General features: G+C 46.2%; 1 protein-coding gene across 5 annotated transcripts; it reads left to right on the plus strand.

The window, feature by feature from the left end:
- Positions 1–1,024: 1,024 nt before the first annotated feature.
- Positions 1,025–11,585, plus strand: cdca2 (cell division cycle associated 2). 5 transcript variants are annotated; one of them, XM_048993155.1, is made up of 14 exons: positions 1,025–1,395; positions 1,944–2,113; positions 2,585–2,703; positions 2,820–2,958; positions 3,171–3,340; positions 3,473–3,604; positions 3,688–3,805; positions 4,309–4,613; positions 4,711–4,771; positions 5,078–5,167; positions 5,258–5,334; positions 5,452–5,517; positions 9,671–9,839; positions 9,920–11,585. In XM_048993155.1, the coding sequence occupies exons 2-14, from the start codon at positions 1,978–1,980 to the stop codon at positions 10,867–10,869; spliced, it is 2,532 nt and encodes an 843-aa protein (XP_048849112.1). In that variant the 5' UTR covers positions 1,025–1,395; positions 1,944–1,977; the 3' UTR covers positions 10,870–11,585. The 5 variants fall into 5 exon arrangements, with proteins under 5 accessions (XP_048849112.1, XP_048849101.1, XP_048849134.1 ...); XM_048993144.1 differs by having other exon boundaries at positions 1,964–2,113; XM_048993177.1 differs by having other exon boundaries at positions 1,964–2,113; positions 5,455–5,517.
- The last annotated feature ends 822 nt before the right edge of the window (positions 11,586–12,407 follow it).

Here is a 12,407-nt window from a genome sequence, read left to right on the forward strand (position 1 = left end):
CACCTCTAAACAGTGAACAATGCACTTGAAACAGAACACATACAGAATCTCACAAAAGGTTCACTAACCGCTCAACTCCGCAATGGAGCAGCTAAGATTTGATCTGAGAGCTGTTAAGTGTGATATTATCGCTGGTGTCAGATGTGGTGGTTCCAGCATTGAAGAAATAATCACTGTCCTAGGATTTTTATGCACTACAGTGTCCGGAGTTTACACAGAGGTGGTGTAAAGAACAAAAAACATGGAAAGGCATCTCCAAATGGACAACTCATCAACCCTTGATGGGGCTTTGGGGACAAAAGTCTAGATATTCTGTACTAGATATTCTGCAGGGGTACCTAATAAAGTGGCCACTGAGTGAAGGTCACTTAAAGTAGAAAGGCATGATGTCTCTTCTTGAATCTTGTCTCCACTGTGTGTGTGTAATTTATATGTGTACCCCCTTGTCAAGTGTGTTTCCTCCCACAGTCCAAAGATGAGCTGTCAGGCTAATTGATGTCCCTAAATTGCCCAGTGTAGGATTGTAGCTGTATCCCAACCTTGTCCCCTCCAGCTGTTCCCCTGATAAGAGGCTGGTAGAAAGATAACTCAAAGTAATCACTATTTACAGTAGTGCTGTGCATCTAAAGTGTTTATGCATTTCAATACTGTTTAAAATACCAGTAACAATAGAACGATGACACTGCTAACCCTTTAGCATATTACAATATGATCATATTTTATTAACTGATACTGTTAAAGTACGAATATTAATAGTTTATGTTTTTGAATAATTATCAGCTCTTTAATACAGACAACGATTTCAATTATTTTTAGCACTAGCTTTTTAAAAGACAATATGTAATTATGAACTTTACAGACTCAGTTGTGAGTAAGATTTTTTTCTGAAATATCACAGTAGTATTAAATCTGGTGCTGGGGAGAACTAACTGAAGATCATTGCACACCATGAAACACGTGATACGCTGAGTCGCCTCTTATTGGTTCATTCATATAAAAATACATCAGTACTAGACTGGGGGTGTTGTACATGACCAGAGGCCAAGAAATAGTTCCCCTTATTCAGTGTAATAGAAATGTTAATAATAAATGTGTGGTCAGAAAATCAAACGAGGACTTACACAAAATGATACATTTGTGCGTCAGTTTGTATTACTTTGCCACGTAAATGTATGACGATCACGCTAGTTTCGGCGGCGGAGGAATACGGCACGGCCGTGTGGCGCGCAGTTTGAGCCGCACTGCTGCGCTCGGCGGCTCAGCTTGGTCTCCTGTATTGTTTGTTATATGTATAGTTACGGGGATCCGTCGTATATAATCGCTTTTTAGTGGTCCCCGGTGTTTTATTGTTTTACTTTTTTTCAATTTATTTATCGATAACGACTTCCCTCTCAGGTAAGACCCTTTTCTTTAAAAGATAATGTGTTTAGCTCGCCGCGCGGTTTACTTTAGCCAGTCCCATTTGTTCCGTTAACTGGTTTAATAACAACATTATTAACATGTCCCGTGTAAAGTAGTAATTTAGTGTCAGGGCGTAGTTAAGGTTTTAGATAAGATAAATGTAGCGTCGTTTCAATATGTCGGCCTAGCGGCAGTCCTTCGGCACTGGCAGCTTAGCAAGAATGCTCCCCTGGCGAAGTTGCACACCCAGCCATCCCCAACTTCCCCATTTTGGTCACCCTTTTCCTGGCCTTCTTTAAAACGTACTCTCCCTCCCACCCCCAAACAGTCAGCTCTCCGCCGGGTGATACTCTTGTCCCTATTGCACGATACATAAGTGTCAGCTAGGTGTCCGGCTCAATTTACAGCGTTGGCAAGAATTGTGGGGGTTGTTATTGTGTGCTGTCAGTCTCAGTCAGTAAAGTGACTGTCTGTGCCTCCTGGTGTCGAGAAGCTGACTCTCGGTGGCTTTTAAGGTCTCCTGTGTCGCTTCGGGTTGGCAGTAAAAACGCCTGTTCCGTAGTCCAGACGGCCGGAATGGAGGACGCCGACGAGCTAGGGCAGGCGATAGCTGGGTCAACCGAGAAGAACCCACCGCTGGATTTTTCACGGGTCACCCCCTCCCGGTTTGGCATTTCCACAGAAAGCTTCATCCCTTCTAGTCGAAACAAAGGTGAGATGGGTGAGAGAGTTTCTCAAGGTTTGATTGTCACGAAATGCAGAGCTCTTGGTCTGAGAGCAGCAGCCTTTTCTGGAAAGATACTGGAGTTTACAGCTTCTCCTGTGTGTCTGAATGATGATGCTGTGAGGTTGTGTGTGGGAGGTGGGTGTTGAGTTAATAAATGATCCTGCAGTGTAGTACACCCATAAGGGCTTCTCTGTGTTATGGTTCAGGTCAGCACAGCACACATCAGACTCACCGTAGTGCTTTTATTGGGTTGTTTTATATGGATGCTGTGAAGGGATGGGAAAAACAGACCAAACACACTAGAAGGGACAGGGGGCAGCTGTCCTTGACTTCATTCAACAGCATCAAACTTTATGCATTGAATGTATCGCCATGAACCTGTAGGCAGTGGCCGCCTCCTTTTTGTTACTTTTGCTTTTATTGATTTCTGAAGTAGTCTTTTCTCCATTTCTTTAGATAAGTCCCGATTATCGCAGCTGAAAGCACGACGCCGATCCACTATCGGTGTGCGAGGGTCTCCCGAAACCAACTCGCTGATCCGCTACATGGCCCAGCAGAAATGCCGGACGCCCCCAGTAAGACCCGAGTTTCTGGTCTTCGTGCTCCCACAGACGTATGATGTGGTGCCTCGGTACAGCAGGGCTGCCCTGATGCCTTTCAGCCTGTGGCCCTGTCATTTCTGCCTCTCTAGAGTCTCCCGCCCAGCCCCTTCATTGCCCATGGCTTCTCCACTCTGAGACAGAAAATGGCATCCTTCCAGAGCCTGCTGGATATAGATGAGGTTCCGAAAGCAGAGTTGCTGCCAGGAGTGGAGCAGAAAGAGGTCTCCGGTAAGAGCCGGGCTTCTGGGCTTGGCGCCGTCGCTTTGGTCCTTAGTCATAAACACAAAGCCTTGTGTGTCCCCATTACTGGCTGTGATTAATATAAACTATCAATGTGCCATGACTACACTAAGATGCCTTTTTTTAGCTTTTTACTACTATTGGATTTTACCTCGGTACCATCTGGAAGGCTTCTAATTAAAGTTGCATGAAACTTGCAGATGAGAGCAGTGCTGTGTCTGCAAAGGAGAACATGGACCCCCAGGGCTGCCTGGTTTCTGCTACACCTCCCTCATATAAGAAGCCCCGCATGGAGTGTGTGCAAGTCAGCCCCTACTTCCTGATGTTCAGCTCACCGCCTGCGCCCTGCTCCCCAGTGCAGCATCCGGGGGTAAGTGAGGGGGACAGTCTTTCAGGACATCCACCTTTCATATCTTCGCCCGTGTTGAGGTTTTTGTGCAGCACAGGTGCTGCTGATGTACCCGGAATGACCCGCTCTGCATGCATGCCCCCCGTGTCGTAGCCCCCGCTGGACGCCGTGGTGCCCGATTGCCCTGAGCTGCAGTACGCCATATATGAGTCTCCACTGTCCTGCCGTGCTGCCCATCCTGGAGGCTCCGACCCGGAGCGGCTCCCTCCTGCAGCGGCTCAGCAGGTATCACTGTCTTTACATGGCCTAACCTGCAGGATTCTGTCTGCTCTCTGATGACCTTCATATTGCATTTTTCCATACCGCAGGCTCACTCTACTGGACACACTCGGCCAGATTCTAACGGTCTTCATCTGCCTGATGAGCCAAGTGCTCCCCGCAGTGGCTCCCTGATGTTCCTGTCACCTCCCGCTGAACACTCCACGTGTAAGAATGCTATCGGTGACCTTGCTGTTCCCTCCCTGCATTTTGTATCACGCTTGCCGAGATGCATATGAGCTGAAAACTCTGAGTAATAGAGTCTGAACGCCAGCCTTCTGTCAGTTTGGGGGTAGGAGTTCTCTGTACCATGGATCCAGGGTCGATTTCCCACAAGGCCGCATTAGCAGTCTGCGCTGAGGAGGTCCACTGAACATGAAACTTGCTTCTGTCTGTCTGGTTAGTGGCTCAGCCCCCCTCCCCCTCTCCACTCTCCGGCAGCGTCTGCTGTCTGCTGGGTGCCCGTGGGGCTGTGGGTGGAAAGCAGAGGGTAGTGTCGCTATGTGTGTCCTGTGGGCTGATGATGGCTGTGTGCACAGTGTGTTGGTGGCACAGCGTGTGGAAAATGGGGCAAGCAGACCCGGTGGGGAGTCCAGTGTCCCGTGCAAAAGAGCTGAGCTGTTCATGCAACGTTTCGGTCGGTCCTGTCTGATGATGGCCTTCTGTGTAAGCTGCAGGTGAGGTGACCAGTGCAGCAGATGGTCTGCTGAGCACCAAGAAGCGGGTGCGATTTGGGGCGCCGCTGATCCCAGAGTTATTCGACATGACGCTGCCCCCCAGCACCCCACTGCAGAAGGGGGGCACGCCCGCTCGCCTGATAGGCCCTGCCGAGACTCCGTTCCGTTCGCTACTGAAGACGCCACACAGGTCACCCCAGCATTTCCCTCAGCCGGACTTCGGCAGTCCCTCTGAGACCCGAGGCGCACCACCTGAGATGCAGTTTGACCCGACGGAACACAACAGGGAGGATGATGAGGTGCAAATACTTACAGGCCCCTATTGGCTGTGTAGGGCCTCCAGCTCCCCCCCGACTGTGAGCTTGGGGAACTGATTTGGTGCCTGCACTTCTCCAGTGTCCACAGGTGTCCCTGCTGGATGTGACCGAAGACAGCAAATGCACCCTGAGCACCTCTGGTATGTGCAGTGCTCCTGAGTACTTTTGAGTGCCTGACACTTTTCCTCTAGCTGTTGCTAACATCCAAGATGTAAACTTGATCTATAAATATACTTCAACAATCAATTCCGTAATATTTATTCGGTGTAACTTTTGCAGAAAACCACCCAATCCCCATATTGTACAGTTCCACATTTTACCAAAGACGTAAGATGCATTTGTTTGTTGTACAGCCTTCTTCATTGCAGTTTCACTTCCTGCTGGGCACGCTTCCTGTTTAAGTGCCGCAGTCACCTCACGTTTCCGACCCCTCGTGTTTGTTGCAGGCGTGGCCCCAGCACCGATTGCCTCGTGTCAGCCTCAGTCTGGGATGATCCCCCCTGTGCGGCAGGACTCCCTTGCTGGGACTCACCCGGGTGTGTGACCCTGTCCTCTCCTCACTGGTTGCCTCTTCCTTCACCATCTTTGCAGCCTTCAATCCGACGTCCGAGTTTTGTTCGTTTCAGAGTCGGAGCCCCCCAGTGCCACGGAGAAGCCCCCCACTGAAACCGCTCCAGCTTGCTCTCGAGGCAGGAAGCGGAAGGTAAGCCAGCTTTTGGCGTGGGTATGGGGGAGGGACCCTGTGGCATCCCCCACCTGGCCTTGTCATAGCGGTGAACTTTGGACCAGTGTCAGCTGCTGATTATGTTCTCGCTCGCAGCAGATCCTCACGACCAGGAAAAGGGCGAGCCGTACAGCTGCTGTTTGCGCATCGCAGAAGATTAAGGTCAGTGTCTTTCTGTAGGAGCCTGTACAGCGAGGAACCGGGGTCTGTGATTGGAGAGGAAGTACTAGGGTGACCTTCTCACCGATGACAGAGAGAGCAGCCAAATGGAATATAAATACCATCTTCAGCTGACAGTCCTGGTGTTGGATCCTAACTCAGGTTATCTTCTGTCATTCGTTTGCAAGTTCCAGTGAGAATTGGTTTCTGTTGCTTGGAAACCATTTTTATTAGTTTTGCCCAGGAGTCACACGGCTGTAATGCGGAACTGTTACATAAAGATTCTCTGCAATAAATCTGAAATTAATTGAAGGTGGGGGGTTTTCTGATGTTAAACGTGTGGTTGTGGTAGCTCAGTCTGAGTGGTGTTGAACATGCTTGGGCTGTATTGACAGTCCGCTCACAGTGCTCTTGGGCAGGAGTGCAGCGATAAACAATATTCACAGTTTTGTACCTATTTGTTTTGGAGTCATGGGTCAGTGCGATTTCAGTACAGCAGAGAAAAGGAATTTGTTTTGAAATGATTATTAAAATTACAAACACTATTAGAAACGGTTGCCAACCAAGTGTAATGCCTGTACTGTCTGAATAACAAAACCAGGCATTTATTTGCATGTCGTAAAAATAAATAAGTAAAATTGCATAATAACAATCATAATGATCGTACTCTTCTTTTTTTTTTTTTTTTTTTTTTTTTTGTTTTCTGCTATGGAGTGTGCTTGTTTGTCTGAGGCCTTAAATATCCCAGTAGTATGAATTTCCTGGTAAAACCTGCAGTGGCGGTTACTGCCTTGCTCTGGTCGTACGCGCACTTGGATTATGATGTCTCATGAGTTAGCACAGTGCTCCCCAAACCAGTCCTCAGGGCACACTGGACGGATCCACATTTTTATTTTATCCCAGCTCCCATCACACCTGTAAGGTAGTTTCTGATTGCTTGGGTCAGGTGTTCTGGGAACTGGGATAAAACAAAAATGTGGACCGGTCCAGTGTGCTCCGAGGACCGGTTTGGGAAACACTGAGCATGTTGGATGTGTTGCCCGTTATATAACTGAGTGTGCTATAACAGAATCATCAGTCTTGGTCTTACTAAGTACTTTCTCCCCAGTGTTGGTGTATTTTGTTGGGAAACCAATATGTTCCCAAACTACAGCATTAGCCATAGCCAACTTACCCCCAAAATAAGTGATGTTTTTTGTGATGAACATGTACTTGTGAATTCATGTTCCGTCCATGTCAACAATTGTATTCATTCGTTTCACTGTGCATTTTGAACCCGATGTGACGTAAGTAAACAGCACATGACAAATTTGTGTACATTACAGCCCTACTCTTGGGTATGTCTCTGATTTACACATTTAGAGAAGACTGACCGCGTGTAATGAGGTGGCTGCTCAGCTGCATCCCCTGTGCTGTGCAAACTCAGTTGTCTAAGAAGTCTGGTGGTTTTATTGGTGGGATATATTGTTCTCAAGATTACAAAATACTGTGGTATACCCAAAGAACCACAGTATGCCATATTGCCGTAATACTAGGGCTACGTAATGCGTCGTGTCAGCGTCGTCTTATTGTGCAGCTGCAATAATCTCATTGCATTTGTCGGCAGTGCTTTGTGTCTGACACAAGCTGTGGCAAGACCACCATCTTATTTTACACTCTATTGGTGTATAATATGTTATGTATGTGGCAAGACCACCATCTTATTTTACGCTCTGTTGGTGTATAAAATGTTCTGTATGGCTATATTCATTTCAGGTGATTTCACCTTTTGTGTTTTATAAATATCGCAGATATTTTTGGAAATATTACATCCCGATGTGATATCATGCTTCCCTACGCAATTCACCCAAGCCTAGGATTTATTTATCCCCACACTAACTGATATGGCTTCCGGTCCACTTGCTGCTCATCTGCCGTGCTTTGCTGGAGAAGTTTAGTTTGGATGCCTTGTGCAGAAGGGCAGGCCTTGTTCACATCACCCTACTATTTTACCTGCTGTACTCGTGTTTCCCTGTAGGGCAGGTGACAGATCTATGAAATTTCATATGGCCTGGCAAAGGGATGGCAAGAGATTTTTGGCAGGGTGGTGTGGTGGAGCAGTATGTGGGAGCTCTTGTAGAAATACAATTGTTCTTCTATAGCTAAACGTACTCCAAAAGGTCCACAAATACATTTTTACAATATTTATTTGAACAATATTAGTGTTTCTTTACTGCTTTGGAGCATTTCTCACATGACAATTAACATTTGCAACACAATAAATGTAATCCCTACATCATGTCACTTCTGCACAACAGAACGTCATATCTCATTGCTTCACACAAATTCTCAAATATTTTAGCGCATACACGTAAATGGTTTTGTTCAATTGTCATAATTTGGTACAATTTTCAGTTGCATTAGTCACAATAGAGTATGTAGTTTCCCACTGTAATAATTTTACACCCGGAACTATTTATGTATGTGATCACTGTTTTAGCCACCATGTGCAAAACGCCTAATCAAGATTTCAAAATGATTAAAAAATATATTCTGTACATTTTAAGTGATATACCTTGTATTTTTGGTTTCTGCAGTACATGTTTTTTTTGTAATTGTGTTTTCCTCCATTGGCATTTTAGTGTTTTTACTATGTGATATTTTGGTTTGCTATTGTAACTTCTTCAGATCTCAAAACACAGTACATGTACATGCAAGTGTTTTCTCTTGCCAGTGAACTTTGCAAGCTTCTACATTACAGTATGTAATGTCGAAACTGCTGTGTTTGACCTGAAAGGGAAAGAAACTATTGATGTCTTTCTAAAGAAAAATGATCAGTCAGTGACAGTGAGAATGGGAACCGACTATCATTCAGAATTACGGAGCTCAGGGGCATACTTACCCTGACAATATATCTAAGCATTTTGACTCTCATGGTTAAAACAATGCTTATTGTACTTCTCATTTTGGTGGCGCTGACTAATTCATTGGTGGAATTTTGTACTTCTGAGAGATGAGTTAATTGTTTTGTGTAAGTTGGTTTAGCTGCAAAAGCCAGTATAGTGCTTGAATTGTTTTGAAATGCTCATACAGTCTTGAATGTTTGTTTTTATGAAATGTGCTAAAGCAATCAAGAATTGGACTTCCCAAGTTTATCTTAATCGACAATAGGAACAACAGAACATTGTTCGTGCAATCTGGTCATGTCTGACCACATTTTTCTTTTTAAGACCGTTTTAAGGCGATGGTTGTTTGTGCAACAAAATGTTTCGCAAAATATTCAAATTAAGTGTTCTTCCACACTGGTTCTGAGAACAGCTAGACTCCTCAGTTGGTCATCTGCCGTGACTGTATGGGTTTTTTTTTTTCCCTCCTTTTTCTAAGATTCACAGCCGCACTCAGACCCTACAGTCTCCACTGACAACCCACTACTTCAACATTGTGCATCCAAATATAACAGCGTTTTGCAGCTTTTTGTCTTTACTAAAACTAAAGCTAGCCCTTTAAATCTAAAATGCTCCTGGAAATCATGTCTTTGAACTCCGTTTAGCGAGCGACTGCCGTAACGGACTCTAATTGTTGAATTGCCATTATCATCCAAGCCATATATTGCTTATTTAGCATACATTAATTACATTCATTACTAATTTAACTTTGACTAAAATTTGTTTGGTGGACTTTCAAATGGCGAAGCTTGGACGTCCCCCTTGAAAGGCAGCACGACTCAGGGGCTCCTCTCCTCTGCACCTGCATACAAGCAGGCTTGTGCTGTCAGCTCTCTACCCTGTGCACCTTCAAGTGCAGTGCTGTAGTTTTTGCAAGACCTGAGATTGCACTTGGATTTCTCTGCATGTCCTGTTCGTTTCAGTGATTTGAGCAGCTTACGGACGCAGTGGCGTTTGCGTAATAATTACAATTTTAGCAACTGTAACCTTTGGGGGGCAAGACATACGGTGGGGGGGGGAGAGCAGCTGCCCCCATGTAAACTTACCCCTACTGTAGGGTCTCCACCATTGTGTGTCCTCAGTGACGGCTCTGGTTGGTGTTTCGCTGCTGGTCTTCACCATCCCTGCTCTTCAGAACATAATGGCTGGAGCGTGGGGGCATCCACAATAGAATGGGCAAGAGTCTTCTTCTGGTCTGAACGGATAAAGGGTTAAAGGTTGTCTTCTTCCAGGGCTCCTCGCGTAAGAAGCACTGGGGCAGCAAAGAGGTGGACCGCTCGCTCTATGGGAAGAGGGACTATGCGTCGAAGAACCCCACGTTGAGCCCCATCAGTGAGGCTGCACTATCTGCCAGCAGCTCGCCTGCTCCGCAGCCTGACCACTCCAGAGAGCAACCCTCAGGTAACATGGCCTCTACAGAGAAGCACATGTGAAAGCCAAAGATGGCATCGCCACCATCTCACCACAGCTCATTCCCCTAGGAGAGTTGGAGAGGCCTGCCTTGGAGGTGCCTGATGCTGCCCCCGGTCCCAGAGGTTCAGATCTCACTGCCAGTGTCATCGCTGCAGCTGCTATGTGGCGAATGCGGTTTTGCCCACGGCTCGAGGGTCCCACAAAAGACCACTCTGATGACTTGGCAGGGGACACGTTGGAAGAAGAGGGTCCCTCAGCTGGCCCGGACCAGCAGAGCGGCAAGGGGGGTAGAAGGAGGCCAGGTGTTGGCTGCATGGTTGACATTGAGATGGAGCCAGCTGATGGGACCAACAGGGCTCCTTCCAGCTACCCCACTCACTCCAGTGGTCTTGCCGATCCTCCTCTGGAGGAATCTACACAGGTGAACTCCGATCCTCATAAAGTGGGAGGTGATGCTGATTGGCACACGCTGCAGGAATGTAGTGAACCGGGAACTAATTCAGATGAAGCAGCTCCTGCACAATTGGGTGGAAGCCTGATTGAGATTGGCGTGAATCAGATAACAAAGAGAAGCAGAAAGAGGAAGGGGAGGGGTGGGAACAGTCGGAGGAGCTGCCGGGTGCAGGACAGCCAGGTGCACATTCTTGCTGAGGAGCAGACGCCAGCCCAGCAGGTGCCCGATCCCTCACTATCAGGAGTACGTGAGGAGGCGAGATGGGAGGGTGGCGCCGTGATGGGGGTTCCGTCAACTGATTCATCCGAGGTCAGCCAGGGCGCTGTCAGGACTGATCAGGAGCTGCCCTGGCAACTGCCGGACTTCAGCATTGATGACGTCCTGCAGCATCCCTCAAGGGGCCGTCGCTCTGTCCGTAGGAGCCTGCGGAACCAGGCCAATATGGACCCTTCTGAGTGTGGGCTGGCTTGGGTTCTCAACACCTCTCCAGACATCTCCAGGTCACTGCGCAGGGGAAGCAAACGCTGGACCAGACCTACACTGCCAGAGGAAGCAGGTCTCTGAAGATGCCTCTATGAGTTCAGATAAATGGTCTTCTGATTTAAAAGATTTTCAGAAGGTGTTTTGTAAATAAAACTTTGATACAACTTGATCTAGAGAGGCGATAAGTGTGTTAATTGATTTACTACCCAAAACTGTTCAATGTACAGTTATTTCTGCATTGTCATACTGTGAATGTTTTCTCTCACAATTGATTTATTAGTTCCCAAGTCCAATACAATGCAGAATTGCATTTGTATTTGCTTGATTTTCAGTACGAGAGATAAGCCCTATGTGATCTACATTGGGATATGGTCTTGGCAAGAAACACTACTTGCATGCAAAAACAGTTATCCAAATGAACGATAGTAATATCCAATTCTTGAACAAGTCGTTCTTTTGAATGTTGTGAATGAATCGATTAAACTGGTTTTCCCAATCTAAAAGAACATTTTGTTCGTTCATGTATTGCGTAGGTCAAAAATTTAGATTATGAAAATATTTTTACAAATTCATGTAGAACACACAGCAGGCTTTTAAAATTCATTTACATTTATTTTTTGTAGACTATAGCTATGTTGCTTTCAGTGGTCTTTTGTATACCATAATATTTGTGCTCTGTATGCCCAGCTCCTGCTTTGGTGAACATGAGATTTTTCAGGAATGCATTAGTCCTGTTGTAGCAGGACTGGCTCTACCACATACTCGGATATGTGAATGAATGCATTGTCTTCGTTTCAGTCCATTGTTCCTTTCAAGTGTTTGTATGTCCCCACAACGAGGTAAAACCTGCTGCTTTTTAGCTTGTGATATGTTTAAGGTCCCCAAAATATAAACCTCAGTTTTATTTATCTCCAAATGCAATCAAAAAAATTAAAATAGCCAAAGGTCTTGTGTTTTGTTATTGTTAAAGTTAGGGCTGGGTAGGGGGTTAGGTTATCATAACTGAGATTAGGTTTCCCCCCCCCCCCATAGAAATTATTGGAGACTCCCTACCATTATTGACCTTTTGTGGTCAATACTACAACATTTCATCCTGGGAATGATAGATTCAAGTCCGTCCTGCATAGTGGCCAGGTTGCTATGTTATGCTGTTGGAGGAAAACATTTTTTGACTCTCCTCCAAGACGTTCTAAAGTGGCTCAATCATTCAGACTGTGATGGGCCATGGGAGATGTTCAGCTTCACTTTAATGTTCATCAAACCCCTTTGTCACCAGAGTTGCAGTGTGTATTGGTGCATTATCACTCAGACTCATGACACCACCTTCAAGGTAGAATGCTTGAACCTCCAGAATGGTTAGGTAGTCCTTGGCAGAGAGACAGCCATCTAGGACAAGTAGTGGGCCTAGGGAATGCCATGATATTGCAGCCCAAACCATCGCTGATCCACCCCTGTGCTGCACTCTAGGTATACAATTGTGCAGATGGTAAGCCTCTTTGGGGCTTCTCCGCACCGTAACTCTCTCCGATGTGGGAAAAACAGTGAAGGAGGATTCATCAGAAAACAATACGTTTCACATTGTCCACAGCCCAAGATTTGCATTGCTGGCACCATTGAAA

This window comes from Brienomyrus brachyistius, chromosome 2 (assembly GCF_023856365.1).
Source record: "Brienomyrus brachyistius isolate T26 chromosome 2, BBRACH_0.4, whole genome shotgun sequence".
In the NCBI taxonomy this organism is placed as follows: domain Eukaryota; kingdom Metazoa; phylum Chordata; class Actinopteri; order Osteoglossiformes; family Mormyridae; genus Brienomyrus; species Brienomyrus brachyistius.